Genomic DNA, 16,889 nt, shown 5'->3' with positions numbered 1-16,889 from the left:
AAACAATAATTTAGCTAGGAGATTTGCGAAAATAAGCTCTAAGTGGGTTCTCTTTAATCATGATCACTTATCCACTTGATACTAGACAACAGCACATTTGTCTGACACTTGCCTTCAGACTGTTATTGATGTGCATCGGGTTTGCACTGTACTGTAGGTGTAGATGTGACAACGAAACCCTACAGTAAAATCCTGCATTTTTATATCTGACATGTGGCTGGTGATCTCAGCTTCGCTGCCTCTCTTCATTTCTTTGAGTGCTTGTGGTTTTCATTTTAGTGCTTTTGTTTTGCTGGTAAATGGTTCCGGAAAGGTCAGCTTTCCCACATTGATTTCCTTCGATTATTTTTAAACGTTGGAACGTACATTATCAGCTACCTCAGTTCACACGCACGAAATATTCTCATTTTATGTTGCTCATACAGTATGCTTCCATTCTTTGTGTTTTCTTTCTTGGCTGTGCTTCATTATCTGCACATAATGGTAAATAGGAAGTAGAGGGAGAGACCAAATGATGTATGCTTCAGTAAAATATATTGATATATTGAGTAATAGTCAATAATAATTAACAGACATGCACATATCCAGGCAAATGGAAATGTATAAGACATTAAAGATATAGTCCCCAGTGCATAGCCTAAGTATCTGCAAGTACTGCACATTGTCCAAGCTCAGAGGAGTCCTAGTTGACTGCAGTGTTACTTGTGTGTGTTTCCACTGTGATGCTGATATGTCCGTCATGCATGTCAGCGGAAGGCGTCGGCGGGGCCAGGCCGAAGAGGAGGACGGGCGGAGTTCTGGACATGTTCGGCGACACGTCCGAAAGCGAGGCGTCCACCTTTCACGGCTTTGAGGACGACGACCTGGATGGGCTTCTGTCTGACGATAGCACAGGCTCACCCAAGTACAGATAGACCAAGGAGAAACGTCAAGCAACTTTTGGCATGGGTCTGCTGCCTGTTTTATTTCTGTTGTTTCGCAGCAGCATGCAAAATGGATTTACAACTTCAGACACTATGTTAACTTCAGGAATTGCTTTCGAAAGGATGAGTTGCAGCCTTTTATAAATGAAGGAATGTTGTTTTTATTGCCTCACGCTTCTGTGCACTGAGAGGTGCTAGTTTCTGGAGAGAGGAGCCATGTCATTTGGACTGTTTAACGTTACGGGAAATTTGCAGGGACCTTACCATCGTGTGGACACTGACATCACACCGCCATGTAAGATGGATGTGGACATTAACTTTAGAAATAGAAGTTAAACAATTTCGAACGTAACCTCAAGATCTTTAGAGAGAAAATACTCAACGTGTGTCTATAGGTTGGCTATAGTGAAGAGGGTTTTTTCCTACCTCTGGATAAATGCTATATTTGCAAAGAAAGGGATCAGGAGATTCGTATGGGAATGCAAAGAATGGGCCGAGGCCAGGCTCTGTTTGGCTCCAGAGGAAAGGGTGGACAGTTTGCTGAGAGGTAAGAGCCAGTTGGCATTTACAGTACATGTCCGTCTCTCCTCCTTTCTCAGGACAACTGCAAAACATAAAAAATGACATGTGAAAGTATGCTGGAGGATACACGATTTTGGCCTCTCCCTAGTTTTGTTGGGATGAAAAGATGGACGTTCGTTTTTTTGAGTAACTTTTGAAAGGTCATCTTTTAAAGTACAGGTACAATATAGCATATGTGCAATGATTCCAATGATGTTACAAAGGTTATGAAGACACATCTAGGCCATACGTGTCAGAAGATGACAGCCGCTTTGAAGATTGACAACTGTGTGTTAACTGCAAAGAATACACTGGATTGCAAGCACATAACGTTCCTACGTTCCATAGGAAAATGCAGTACATGTGATTTAGAAAAAGAATACATGCAATAAAGGCACAATACGCATTAGTTACAGTGACATCGCCCAGTTAATATGGGGATAATTCATTGTTTCCATTTGTTCTTTCAAAGCTCGTCTATTTATTGTCATGGTGAAGTCATCTGTCTCTCTCGAATTGAAACTGAACAATGTTCCATTGAAATGCTATCAATCTTGTCTCTATTTCAGGGTGTTCTTTTTTGAAACAATAATATAATTTATTAAGATATTGTATAATGTATATAAGACCACAAATTGTGCAGGTTCTATAACATGGTTCCTAATGCTATTTCTTCCAGTGTGTTGATGTCTAAAGTTTAAAGAAATGTTTCAATGTTTCAACATTTGAAGTTGCGTTACTTTAAGAAGCCGAAGTGCAACATGGCTAGAGATGCTTGTAATTGCTTCTGTGTCACGCAGACGTGTGGCAGCGTAAACTGGCACAAACACGCTTCACGCAACCTGTCATCCATGCTGTGGTAGCTGCTGAGTGCTGCTACTCCAAATGTCAGCCTGCAAGTCTTTCACTGGATTTTGTTACTGAAAAACATTAAACATTTTACATTTTATGTAATACTCTGGTTCATTTTGTTTCAGGGTCAAATATGGGACATGTTAGTCTATGTAAGTTTAGTCCAGTATTGTTTTTAGTGTAAAATTATATATTTTTAATATTCTTTGAACCTTTCATTTGTGTGCCCAAAATAAAAATAAATAAATAAACAAATAAATTAGTTTAATTAAAATTTAAAAGCAAGTAAGTTAATAAATGTAGAATGCTGAAACTATTCCATTTTATTTAGTGCTGTGAAAAGATTAATTGCGATCGCATCCACAATATGTTTACATAATATGAGTTATGTGTCCTGTGCATATTAATTTTGTATTTATAAACACACACATATGCATATTTAGGAAATATTTATATGTATTTATTTATATTTACCAGTAATTGAAATTATATATAAATGTTTATTCATTTTTATATTTTATATTCTTAAATATATACATGTATGTGTATGTTTTTATAAATACAAAATTAATATGCACAGTACACAGACATATTCTATGTAAACACAAACTTTTATTCTGGATGCGATTAATCATTTGAATTCATATCGATGCTTCAAGTTTAATGCCTCAATGTCACATTTCCAAGTACTTACAGGAAATTAAAGGAGTCAAATGACACGGCTAAAACGAATATTATTGTTTGTTTTAGATGTAACGCAATGTGTATACACCATTTAAAGTTTAAAAAACGTTGTATTGTCCACATACCGTGCATGTTTGTATCTCCTCTTTGCCCCGCCTCTCTGAAACACGCTGATTTTTTACAAAGCTTATCGCTCTGAAAAGCGAGGTGTGCTATGATTGGCCAGTTCACCAGTGCGTAGTGATTGGTCAAATACTGCAAGCATTTCACGGAAATGTAACGCCTCTTACCATATTCGGAACGTCAGGTTCCAAAGCAATTGTACTGACAGACGATACAATGAGATTTACAATTACGCCCACCTTAACCACGTGTAGATTTGGGCGGTATTAGTCAAATCATGTTACGAAGTTACGTAGATTCGCCGGGGTGTGGTTACACAAGGCGTTTCAGGCAAGTCTGGGTGAGCATTCGCTTTTAGATAGAATGCATCTTTTGTTCCCACACTTTCATTTGTGAAATTTTACGTGTCTAATACATGCATGGGCAACTTGTAACACACCAAAAACACAGAAAAACACGTACTTTAGCCATATGACCCCTTTAAAACCCTCCTTAATTGTGCCGTATCAAGACAAAATATGCATTTCTAAATTTTAGCATAATGTACACAGCATGTTCAGCATGTAAAAAACAGAGACTGATCTGCAAAGAAGAAAAAGGCAGCAGGGCATATGAAACTCCCTGTAGTGAGCGAGTTCCACATAACAGCTGACTGCAAGCCAGAGCCCTTCCTGCTTTCCAGACTGGGAGGACTGCACATGCTTTACTGGGCATCCAAGCAAGAGGAGCCTGCTGTTCTCACAGTCTCAATGAGAATATGAGCAGGCAGAGGAACTGACACCTCACAATGAAACAAAGAGAGAGAGAGCGGTTACACAACCATCTGCCATTTTGCAAACCTGTGCTCACACGACCCTGTCTGTGTGTGGAGGAGAGAGCAGGTGGAGGTGTTTAGAGCAGTAGTTCTCAAACTGGGGGCCGTGGCCCCTGGGGGGGCCCCGAGATGGATCCAGGGGGGCCACAGATTTTGTGGCATTTTATGAAATATAGAAATTGATCATAGATTTTATGCAATCAAACATCAGAAAAATAAGACCACCAGACAAAAGAATTGATGTTTCAGCATTGTATAACCGAATAAGATTTTGTTTAAATAAAAATGTTAAATTTAAGATTATAAGTCTTTATTTGGGGGGACGCAAAGCGATGCACTCTACACAAAGGGGGCCTTACAACGAAAAAGTTTGAGAACCACTGGTTTAGAGGGACCTGTGGTTTATTCCTCCAACACATACATGTGTTAAATATGTGAAGTGTACAATCATTTGTCCATTCATGTTCCTGTCTTTATTAACCTATCTATTCATCATTCCTCCATCTACTGTTGGGAAGATCTGTCTGTGTCTGTCTGTCTGTCTGTCTGTCTATGACTGGGGTGACGATACTGGGTTCACAATATGAACTATAATTCAAACAGATTTCTAATATGTTTTTCTAATAAAACATAACAATTTTAATAACATTTTTGTTGTGCATTACAAATGTATGGTTTAATGTAAAATAGACTAGATCTAAGGTTTAATGTAATCTTCTGTAATGAAATTAATAAAAATTTAATTGGAAACAACTACATTTTAACATAAAATAAAATATCTATTTAATCTTTTAAATAAATAAATTATTATGAATTGAGATAATAAAATAATAATAACAAGTATTATCACTATTATTACATAAGTACTGAATATTAATAAATAACAACAACAATAATAATTATTATGATTGTACTTATTATTATTATGTTTATTCATATTATTGATTGATTTATACAATCAATATTAATACTCTATTTTTATATTATTTATAGAATCAATATGAATACTCTATATAATAATATTAATCGAATCCATAATTTAATTATGAATTATACATTTTAATATTAGTCCATGTACAATAACTAAGAGGGTATGTGTGGAATTATGTTTCTCTATTAAAATACATCAAATAACTCTTAATGACTGCGTTTAGCTTTTTACATCAGATTGTTATTCTCTCATTCTCTCTCTCAGGCCACCCTTCATGTCTGCAGTTCACAGACAACATGATGCAGGCTGTTCGCACATACCAGTGGCAGTGTATCGAGTGTAAATCCTGCACTCTGTGTGGCACTTCAGAGAACGATGTGAGTATTGAAATATTCGTTTAGCCTCACAGAATCTTCAAAGTTACTTACAAAAATAGAAAATGCAGCCGTTTCATAGAATGACTCCTTACCATCTGCAACAGCTCACACAACCTCGAAACACACATCTTCCCCAAGAGTGTTTAAATATGACATCACTGACACACTGTTGCTAAAACGTAAGTGTCAGATTTGATATCACTTCCACTCTGACAGATGTAACAGCTCGGTGATGTGATTTATCTTCATAGGATCAGCTTCTGTTCTGTGATGACTGTGATCGAGGATATCACATGTACTGCCTTAAGCCTCCAATGACACAGCCACCTGAGGGTAAGAGTGACACCAGATCATAACAATATATGGATCATATAATAATACAACATCTTGCGGCTAATTCCCCTAAACAAAAAGACGAGTTTTATACATGCATGCTCCAGTAAAGTAACATCAGTGTATCTGTTTTGTGAACAGGAAGTTGGAGTTGTCATCTGTGTCTTGATCTGCTGAAGGATAAGGCATCTAGTTTTGGAGAGCCGTAAACATTGTGAGGAGGTCATAAACACACACAACATGCTCAGGATGGAAGTTTATCTCCATTTTGCTCCGTAGTTTATTTCCCTGTTGTAGTGTGAAGCCGAATAGCCTTCCTCTACCTCTGTGACATCATCACTTTCCTCAACCGAGTCTAGGCAGTTGGTAGTCTACCTCGCAAAGGTCCTGCTTGCCAGTGGATCCAAAAGCAGGATCGATTGCTCTGTCCAGACCTTCTAGAACATCCAAGCCAATTGTTAATAGCAACATCAGATTGGTATCTTAATTGAATGGATTGTCAGTCTGTCAAATCTATGAGTTAAGTACTTTTTGCTTCTAACCAGGGTCATCAATTCAGGTAGACGTTTAGAGTACCCCAAGAGTAGTTGTTGCTAATACAATCGTTAAATTAAGTTTCTAAAATGGTTTTTTTTCACATCATTTGTTTAAACAGACAATTGATGTTCAAGAAATATTTAGCTTCCCATGTGCTAAGCTGCCATGCATATGTTTTCCTTTCAAGCTTGTTTTTCCTCTTTAGGTTAGTTTTTTGTAACGATTAAATGTGAATGCTAGACTGCTCAATCTGTTGTTTTGTGTTTGACTGCTCTGGTTATGTTACAGCAACATTCCAGTTTGTCCTTGAAACTTCTATTGTTTCTTCCTCTGTTCGGAGAGAGAAAAAGCACTTCATATCTCTCCGAGTAAAACATCTGCTCACTCCATTTTTTTATTTTGGTGTGCCTGATAACATGAGATACAAGTGAGAGACTGACTAAAAAACACTGTTTAGTTTGTAAAACAATATTATTAGAGGGAATCTTTTGAAGAATCGATGTATTAGGGCATTTCACACAGGACTGCGTTCGAACGCAAACGCGTCATAAAACGCTTTTTTCGAAGTTCATTTACTTTTAACTTCACCTCAAAGGTCTCTCTGACGCATGCGCACAAACGCACACGACGCAAAACGCATCCTGAGTGAAGGGAACCATTTTCAGGTTTTTTGTTTCTTGGATGTTTGACTGTATGAGCCTATTTGCTATAGAATGATAGGTTCAAGCCATTAGAATACACTAGGGGTACCTTTGGTTTGTAAAAAAAAATGTTTAGTTGTATATGTAAATGTATAAATGCAGTCGAGCATATTTTTTAATAATTATTAATTGAACCTTCACAAAAAATAACCATGGTATGGTAGCTTGAAGCAAAGCCATTGTAACCACAAACTTAACAGTGGTCTTACTACAATAATCTTCCATGATATTTACAGTAAAACCATACTTTCTATAATAAAACCATGGTTCATTTTCAAGAGGTTCAATTCGAATTTCTTTCCTTTTTTTACCCTTGTATAATCTAAAATGTAATAAAATAAAATAAAATCAAGTCTGTGTCGACTTTACGGTGGTAAATAAAGAATGAAATAAGTTATGCTCGTGCTGTACACTAGAGGGCAGTATATACACATAAACTGTAGCTGGCTGGGACACCGCCTTTCTCTACTGCAAGTGTCGCTGTTCCTTCAGTTTTATTGAAGTCAAACCTAGTTTAACTATTTCAACAAACATTTAATGGAACATTACGCACAGAACACACATGAAAGACTTAAGACTATCCGTGCAGAAAAATCATTTCCAGAGCTCTCCAGACTCAATATGTTTATTGAATGACTGGACTTCGGGTGGTCCTTTCGATTTTCTTGCCCTACTGACCGCCATCTTCGTCACTGAAAAAGAAAACTAAAGGCAATAAAACTCTTTAGAAATATTCCATGCATAGTTTGGTGCTGAATGTGGCACTAAGTTATATTTATCTTTCCGTATTCTACACAGCGTCTTCCTGCTGCAATGTTTACAAACCTTTTCAACCTAACATGTAGTTATGAGTCATCAAAGCATTTCTACCTGAAAATGTGTGGGGGAAACCTGCCAAAGCAACCACACACGTTTCTGTTCTTACATTTTCATCTCCACTGTGTCTAATTTGTGGTCAAAGTACAACAGATGGAATTCATGTGTTCGGTTACCGTACAACAGTTTAAGTCAATGCATCTCTGGCAGTGATGGTGCTTTTAGAAAACAAGCAAAATAAACTCCCACTGGGGCAGAAATGGAAAAAGTCCAGAGGAGCTGAAGCAGATCTGGAGAATATGTGCTTTCCTCAGAAGTCCTGAACATGGATGAGAATCCTGTAGTGTTGTCCACTGTTGATAGGCTATGATATGCTGTTATGATATGATCACCATATATCTGTGCTCAGATTGTACACTGACCAGTCATCACTACACTTACACAGAGTCACATTAAGCACTTACATTCTACATTGAATTTACAGTACCATTCATTAAAGCAGGCAAACAAGACAACGTTAACAGGACTCAAACATACAGTTATGTCAGGTACTTATAAATCTGGGGTTCCCACAGTCATGAAAAATCAGAAAATATCAAACAATTGTGATTCTGAGGACTAAAAAATCTTAAAAAGCGATGAAAAAGTCTACAATGAAAACTAGAAAAGAAGATAAATTCCTACAAAAGAGTTTATAGATTTTTTTCCAATCAAGCTTAGCTTGAAAATATTTGGTTGATTTAAAATTGCTCTTTGTTGTGCAATCCCTATAAAATGATTTTTAAAACATATAAATGACTGAAAAAGCTCTAACAAAATGAAATGAACCCTGTAAATCATTTTAGGTTGTTTGGTCAAAAATGTGCTGTAAAGCTGATGTGGAAACGAGCTGTCTGAGCAGAAATCCAGTATTTCTCACTGGTTAAGTCTTTGTGCAAAAGTAATACTTTGTGCTCTAAATAAATCATTCTGAAATACTCATACTTTCCTATTATCCTGATCATATTACTGTTACCTCATGTCTAATTCTTTAATCCTCAATAAAACTAGGTGTAAAAGGTACATCTCCTGGTAGACGTATTACATTGTGTGCTATAGGCAAGTAAAATAAATACAAATATAATATAAATACTTTCTCCAAAATGGCAGGAGCATTAATATAACACTGTGCTGTTAAACCTCATCACTTCCCGTTCGTACTCCATATTCGCGACTGTTTCACAAGTATATGACGAGAGAGTATGAAAAGACGTTAACCGAGGGAACACAGACATGGAAAGCCCTTTTCAATTTCTCCACTCCTTTGGAATGCTCCGAAGATTTCACACTTCCTCTCTTCATCCAAATGCGTACGATATCAACTATACATTGAATACTGAATAATATTTTCAAATCTGATAATGAAGGGGCTGAACTGGTGCCGGTTTTTAATGACCATCCAGCGATGAGCAACCAGTCCATGGTGCATTCTGGGTCAAGGTGTCAAATAAATGTATAATGGTGCGCTAGATGGTACTGGGAAATCTGACATTCATCTACTAGTCTTTGCAGTCAGCTGATTTAATAAACACAGACAACACTGTCGCAGTTTGAAGATATTTTGGACTTATTGCATGCTGCCATCTAGAGTCGGTAGCTGTGCGATGTTTGGGTGCGTTTTGGAGAGGGGGTTGTCCATACGTGTGGCCCATCATGGGCACAATGCTCCAAACCCAACAAACTGCAGTTTTTCAGGAGGGGGCTGGACGTCTTGAACTTCAGGACTCGTCAGGATGACTGCATGAGGCCAGTCAGTCGTTTAGTTGTCAGAGACTTGCCCTGAAACAATATTATGAAAATTTTAGAAGCACTTTCTAGACAACCTCTATATACATTCCATTGGATCCAACATTATTTCAACATCATTAAAATATTTATTTAAAAAAAAATTATATTTAAATTAATTAAAAATTAAATAATTTAAAATTATCAACATGAATCCATTAAAATATGGCCTGATTATACTCATATATTTTACAGGTATCCCTTCAAATCATGTTGTAGTTTTGGGTTGCATTGATAAAATTCCTAATGTCTTCAAATAATAAAATATACATAGTATACAGTGGTGTGAAAAAGTGTTGGCCCCTTCCTGATTTCGTATTTTTTTGCATGTTTGTCACACTTTAATGTTTCAGATCATCAAACAAATTTAAATATTAGTCAAAGATAACAAGTAAACACAACATGCAGTTTTTAAATGAAGGTTTTTATTATTAAGGGAAAACAAAATCAAAAACTACATGGATCTGTGTGAAAAAGTGTTTGCCCCCAAACCTAATAACTGGTTGGGCCACCCTTAGCAGCAACAACTGCAATCAAGCATTTGCGAAAACTTGCAATGAGACAGTTACAGCGCTGGAGGAATTTTGGTCCACTCATCTTTGCAGATTTATTGTAATTCAGCCACGTTGGAGGGTTTTCGAGCATGAACCGCCTTTTTAAGGTCGTGCCACAGCATCTCAATAGGATTCAGGTCAGGACTTTGACTAGACCACTCCAAAGACTTCATTTTGTTTTTCTTCAGCCATTCAGAGGTGGACTTGCTGGTGTGTTTTGGATCATTGTCCTGCTGCAGAACCCAAGTTTGCTTCAGCTTGAGGTCACAAACAGATGGCCGACATTCTCCTTCAGGATTTTTTGGTAGACAGCAGAATTAATGGTTCCTTCCAGGTCCTGAAGCAGCAAAACAGCCACAGACCATCACACTACCACCACCATATTTTACAGTTGGTATGATGTTCTTTTTCTGAAATGCGGTGTTACTTTTACACCAGACGTAATGGAACACACACCTTCCAAACAGTTCAACTTTTGTCTCGTCAGTCAACAGAGTAATTACCCAAAAGTCTTGGGGATCATCAAGATGTTTTCTGGCAAAACTGAGACAAGTCTTTGTTCTTTTTGCTCAGCAGCATCTTGGAACTCTGCCATGCAGACCATTTTTGCCTCTTTCTTATGGTGGAGTCATGAACACTGACCTTAACTGAGGCAAGTGAGGCCTGCCGTTCTTTGGATGTTGTTGTGGGGTATTTTGTGACCTCTTTGATGAGTCGTCGCTGCGCTCTTGGGGTAATTTTGGTCGGCCGGCCACTCCTGGGAAGATTCTCGACTGTTACATGTTTTCGCCATTTGTGGATAATGGCTCTCACTGTGGTTCGCTGGAGTCCCAAAGCTTTAGACATGGCTTTATAACCTTTTCCAGACTGATAGATCTCAATTACTTTCTTTCTCATTTGTTTCTGAATTTCTTTGGATCTCGGCATGATGTCTAGCTTTTGAGGATCTACTTCTACTTCACTTTGTCAGGCAGGTCCTATTTAAGTGATTTCTTGATTGCGAACAGGTGTACAGTAATCAGGCCTGGGTGTGGCTAGAGAAATTGAACTCGGGTGTAATAAACCACAGTTAAGTTATGTTTTAACAGGGGGCAAACACTTTTTCACACAGGTCTCACAGGTAGTTTTGGATTTTGTTTTCCCTTAATAATAAAACCTTCATTTAAAAACTGCATGTTGTGTTTACTTGTGTTATCTTTGACTAATATTTAAATTTGTTTGATGATCTGAAACATTAAAGTGTGACAAACCTGCTAAAAAATATGAAATCAGGAAGGGGCCAACACTTTTTCACACCACTGTATTTATAGTAAAGAACTGAAATATAAAACTGATTTACTGATAAAATATGTGAAGAACTGATATTGCAGTTAATCTAATATGCCCTGCCCAGTGGAATTAGGTGGACAAAATTTAATCATTTTATTAATGGAAAAATTCAGCATTGGATTCTTTCAAACCCTTTCCATAATATCCCATTTTCTTCTGGCCATCCCAGACTGCCTTGTAAAAACCACACCCCGTGATTTTAAGTGACAGTTAAGGAAATGAGTGTCAGGGTAGATTTTAAGACAAAAGGGACCACTCACCACACTGCGAGTGAATTTCTCCAGAGAGGTACGACGGCCTTGATCAGTCTCAGGCTGTGGGCCGAGGGTTAATGGACGAGAACGGGGAGAAGATACAGTGCATCAGGTTAACACATGCATTAATAAGGAACAATTCTACAGGATAATTATTGTTAATCTTAAATGTTAAGTAATGAAGCCGAGACTGCAGAAACGAAATAATGCAGTTAACTTGTTTAGTTTTCAAAGTGACAAAGCTGCATTTGGTTTTTGGTGGTTTAGTATGTTTAACCACTTCCAATTCAGCATATATTTGAAAGTAAAGTTGCCCACAAAAATGGAAATCAATACATGATTCTTGTTTTTACAGTCTAAAGAAACTGAGGTATCAAAACTGCAAGTCATAATAATTATAAGCACAAAATTTCCCTAAAGATTTGCCAAAAAATCCCATATGAAAATAAAACAAGCTGCAATTACAAGCACAAATTAAAAATCTGCACACATTTTCAATGTCAAATATTAGTGCTCTGGAAGGACATCTCAACTTGTTAAACAACTAGCATGTAGTGCCTTGATGTTTTCATTTCATTAGTTAAAATGTTGCTGATAACTCTTTTTACCAATGAAAAAAATGTTTTTATTATGCTATCATGTTTTATTGTGTTAGTTGGCTGTATTTTACGAGTTATTATAACTTAATCAAAACAACCTAACTGTAGTTTGATTGACATTGATGCACAATAAAAACATATATATATATATATATATATAGTATTTCACTATGCACATCTGTAAATAACTCTTTCACTTACACCTTAGGTACAATTTTGTTTAAATCTACATGTTTCATCTTTTATTCCTGTGTTATGTATATACTGTAATGAGACCTCCTGGACACCCCAACACAGTGGTTCTCAAACTGGGTAGGTGGCCCCCTGGGGGACCCCAAGAAGGATCAAGGGGGGCCATAGATTTTGTGGCATTTTATGAAATATAGAAATGCATCATAGATTTTATGCAATCAAACATCAGAAAAATTAGACCACCAACTAAAATGATTGATGTTTCAGCATTGTATAACTGAATATGTTTTGGTTTAATTCAAATTCTAAGTTTAAGATTATACGTTTTTATTTGGGGGGCTGCAAAGCGATGCACTCTACACAAAGGGGGCCTTTCAACGAAAACGTTTGAGAACCACTGCCTCAACAAATTCAGCTCATTCTGAATCCGATTCTGAACAAACGCCCTGAAGGGTCTGCAAAATGAAGGCAAAAAAAACCTGCTGAAAAATGAAGGCATTATGCAGATTTGTTACACAGGCAGCAGAAAGTATCTATAATAAGGGACACAGGTTCAGAAGGCATAAAGAGATTCCACTGACTCTGCCATGTGAGATTTGATATGAGGACTAACCTTCTTTCTAGCCAGCAGGAGGTCCTGGTAAGCATTGGAGCGCTGGAAACGAGGGTAGCTGTCACTCTTCATCAGCTTGTAAATGTGGTCCTGAAAACGAAAAACATCGCAGGCTGACAGCGAGTCTCGGACAAAAGGAAAGTATCTCATTGCAAAGTAATGAGAAAGGGCCAAAAGCCTTCAGAAAACCAGCATTGTCTTTCTAATCCTGGATCTATTCTTTTCTCAATCACAGCATCACATGTGCAGACTCGAATAAATATGTAGGTTAGATTCTCTCACGGGAGAAGACAATCCGTGACTGATAATGCAAATCTAAGATGATTCAGCAGTAGGACTGTTTTATATTGTTTCATAGCTGCAAAATCATCAATTTAGTGTTCCTTTTTAATTGTACCTATCATTTTTAATTAAGAATAATGCATTTAACAAACTCTTGAAAATAATCTTTGTAACATGTTTCAATCATTTTACTTACATCGTATTTTCTGTAAGCAGTTAAGTGTAGTTGGTGGCAGCAGTTTTTCAAATAAAAGGATTTATTCGTTCTCAGGAGATTTTTCACCTCATCTAAGCACTGCTGTCATTCTCCATCATGTCTCAACCATGTAAATGTAGAGAAATGAAGCAGACAGATATAATACAAACTCCAAAGAGCATCTATCAGTTTTCGTACACCGGTCTCCTGCACTTGAAGCCCTCAAGTTTCTCCTTCATCATTTCAAATAATAAAAGACATTTCGCCTCGGGCACAACTTGCCCCAAAGTGCCGGTTGACTCTGCCCATCAAAAAAACCTGTTAAAACCTCGAAAGCCATCTGTCTTTTTGACCTCATCATGTTCTTTCATTTAATCCATATAGTGGGGTAGTTTTTCTCCAAAACTGTTAAAAGAAGTGTTTGAATTCTTTTTTCGGCTTATTCACCTGGGCGTCTTCAAAGCTGTAACGTCCGGGGTCTTTTAAATTCTGACTGGTGCGTTCGTAACTGTGTGAATCCAGATTGATGGCGTTGGGAGCTCCCTCTGCAAGAAACTCCTGCCAGATCTCCTGGGCACGAGCTGGCACTTCCTGCAGAGGGCGGCACTTCAGATCCTGCACGGCCAACCAGAACCTACAAAAAGAGTTTTGTGAGCAATATGCCAACATATGATATAATCAGATGGTCAGCAAACTGTTAAACATGCAAGTTACTGTGTTTCTTGCATGTTTAACAGCTTGCTGACCATCTGATTATATCATATGTTGGCAAACTGTCCAAACAAACTGTACTACACAATTTTTTATAATGCTTCTTAAAGCATTGTCCAGTGAGCGGCATCTAGCGGTGAGGCTGCGAATTGCAACCAACGGCTCACTCGTTATTTTTGCAGATGGGGATAACGTATTTACGAAACGCAATCTGTAGAGCAGTTTGTCTGTTTAGGGCTACTGTAGGAACAACATGGCGAATTCCATGCAAGGGGACCCGTGGTGTATGTAGATAGAAATAGCTCATTCTAAGGTAATAAAAACATAACGCTTCATTATGAAAGGTCTTTATACACCTCTAAAGACATAGGTATGTATATCATATTGCATTTCTGTTAATAGATCCTCCAAAAAATGACACATTGGACCTTTAAGTTAGAAACACACTTTCCTAAGACAGATTTAAGCATCTCTCTCCGCTCTCATATCACACTCGCTCTATAGATCTCTGCCCATCCTGTAGCGTAAAAGTGGTATAGGCCAATCACTTTCACTCTCCTCACAGACTCAGACAAATATAAGACGGCCCCCGCAGAGGCTATTAGACATCTAGCTATCTAGCTGGGGGATCCGAGGAGATACAAGAGAAAGAAAAGGATGATAGAGATGCGTCAGAGACAAGTGCTACTTTATCTCCTGCCAAGTCACTTCACAGCTCCAGTGACCTGCGTTATCTCCTCAGCTCCCTCTGGAGCTTCGCTGTCCCGCCCGGGGCGTCTCGTGAGACCCGCAGCTGCCTCATTTGCCCCGTAATGCCCGTCGTTGACTGTAATTTATCACAATGCGCCAGTGATCTGATTTTGGAGGTGGTGGTTATCGTGTACCATCAGTGTATCTCCGCCGTCACGCTCGCTTTCTCATCAGCAGCATTTAAGCTAAGCTCTGAGCTTGAGGTCTGACCTTTAGCTTGTCCTGTTCTGCTACATTTTGAGCTAGTCATTATAAGCCGAGCGGGAGAGAGAGGAATGAGCAAGATGGCGAAGCTGTAATGAGAACTAGAGTAGTGGAGACTGGGATGAAGAAGAGGAGGAGGAAGGCGTTTGGTCTCACAGGAGGTTCTCAGAGCTGAATTCAGACTCCAGGAATTTAAGGAACTGGTCACGGCCCACAGGGTCTTTTAAAGCCTCGTCCAATGAGAAGCCCCACTTCTTTACTCGCTGCTGACACGGTTCCTTACTGAGACAGAGAAAGAAAGAGAGAGTGTTCTTTTTTATTGCATTGTTCTACTGACAGCAGCTACTGCTTTGACAAAACAGATGTACCATATTAATAAAACAAAATGAAGTTGGAAATGATGTTCTCGAAGAACTCAGCAGATTTATATAGTAACACATTACAGAAGATAACATTTTCTGCAAGTATTCATTTAAAACGTGTTATTTGTGGGGTTTTTTAAACAGAGAGGGCAAGTGTGACATCATATCCTGTTGCCCATATTTGTTGCAGAGCTCAAAGTGGATCTGCATGCTCAAAGAGTAGTGTGAACACATCTAATTCACTTTAGAGCATCATTTAAGAACTGTAACAAATAGTTGAAGCGGGTAAAGTTAATAGACTCACTTTCAGTGGCTAAATTGAGCACAACAAACATCGCTAAACAAGGACAAGAGGCAAACACTAAAGATGAAATGGACACACCTGGACACAATCAGGGTGGGTTAAAGTATCGGTAACCGATTTCCGAATTACGCTTTAGACAACTGAGTCAGGCCGAGTACCACAACAACCTTGTAGCCAATCAGCAGTAAGGTGCACAGTGCACAGGACGGACATTAGCTGAGCCGAGCGCTGACGAAAGCGAAAGATGGGGGTAGGGGTGTGTTTGTTTTGGTGATTTGAACATCAACAACGGCTAAGAGAAATCAGACACCCCGCCTTTAAGGTAGTGTACAAAAACTAGACGCATCAACTTCAAAGCCAAAAACATAAAAATATAAAATAAAATATACGTCAAACTCGTCGCCCAGGGAGACGACAGCTCTTATACAGTATATGCCACGGGCAAGTGTGCTTCATTCTGCTCCACAGCTCGACAATTTATAACATCTTGAAAAATGTGACTCATAATCAATTGAATACGGGGACTTCAGTGGCAGTTACAGACACACTTAAGCTTGGGAGAAATTACCGCTTTCTCATTCACTTTCATCTAATGAAACCATCTAATGAAAGACTGTCACAAGTGTCCTCTTACAAAGACGGAGGTGTTGTTGTGGTTTTCATACCAGGCCTCTTGTTCCCAGAAAGTGACGTCATCCCCGATCCAGGGATTAGATGGGTCAGGTACTGACAAAAAGGGGTCATACTCGAGATACTGATCCGTGTAGCTCATCAATCTGCAAAATACAGGATTTGAATTCATGTTTAGAATTAATAATAAGAGACGAAGCATTACAGTGGTGAAACACAACATAAATCCTTTGATGATGTATGATAGATGAACGTATTGCAATTTTCATATAATTTTATACAAAAAATAGATACATTTTTAGATAAAACTTTGTTTGGATAAATGTTTAGATAAACTTGGAATCATATATTATGATATTTATTTTAATAAATAATACTATGGATGTATGAGATAAAATATTGATCATGACACTAAATGTGACTATGATGTCTA

The 16,889-nt window shown here is 38.0% G+C and overlaps 2 protein-coding genes across 6 annotated transcripts in view; one reads left to right on the top strand and one right to left on the bottom strand.

Annotated features, from left to right (window-relative positions):
• dpf3 (double PHD fingers 3) overlaps positions 1–7,225 on the top strand; it is a 29,726-nt gene extending 22,501 nt beyond the window's left edge. For 2 of the 5 annotated variants that reach the window (XM_057353039.1, XM_057353037.1), the window contains 3 exons: positions 5,153–5,265; positions 5,517–5,598; positions 5,740–7,225. In XM_057353039.1, the coding sequence (XP_057209022.1) occupies positions 5,153–5,265; positions 5,517–5,598; positions 5,740–5,807 (263 nt within the window). In that variant the 3' untranslated portion in view covers positions 5,808–7,225. Of the gene's footprint in view, positions 1–750; positions 2,483–5,152; positions 5,266–5,516; positions 5,599–5,739 lie in introns of those variants that run through there. The other 3 variants (XR_008964415.1, XM_057353041.1, XM_057353040.1) reach the window with 3 other exon arrangements.
• A 222-nt stretch (positions 7,226–7,447) lies between these two features.
• rgs6 (regulator of G protein signaling 6) overlaps positions 7,448–16,889 on the bottom strand; it is a 59,556-nt gene continuing 50,114 nt past the window's right edge. The window contains exons 13-18 of the mRNA XM_057353036.1: positions 16,492–16,602; positions 15,317–15,442; positions 13,943–14,129; positions 13,018–13,107; positions 11,620–11,673; positions 7,448–9,470 (exon numbers count right to left, since the gene is read on the bottom strand). Of these exons, the coding sequence (XP_057209019.1) occupies positions 9,420–9,470; positions 11,620–11,673; positions 13,018–13,107; positions 13,943–14,129; positions 15,317–15,442; positions 16,492–16,602 (619 nt within the window). The 3' untranslated portion in view covers positions 7,448–9,419. The remainder of the gene's footprint in view (positions 9,471–11,619; positions 11,674–13,017; positions 13,108–13,942; positions 14,130–15,316; positions 15,443–16,491; positions 16,603–16,889) is intronic.

The sequence above is a fragment of the Triplophysa rosa genome, linkage group LG15 (assembly GCF_024868665.1).
Source record: "Triplophysa rosa linkage group LG15, Trosa_1v2, whole genome shotgun sequence".
In the NCBI taxonomy this organism is placed as follows: domain Eukaryota; kingdom Metazoa; phylum Chordata; class Actinopteri; order Cypriniformes; family Nemacheilidae; genus Triplophysa; species Triplophysa rosa.
The sequence above is the reverse complement of the archived record's forward strand: the minus strand, read 5'-3'. Positions and strand labels throughout refer to the sequence as shown.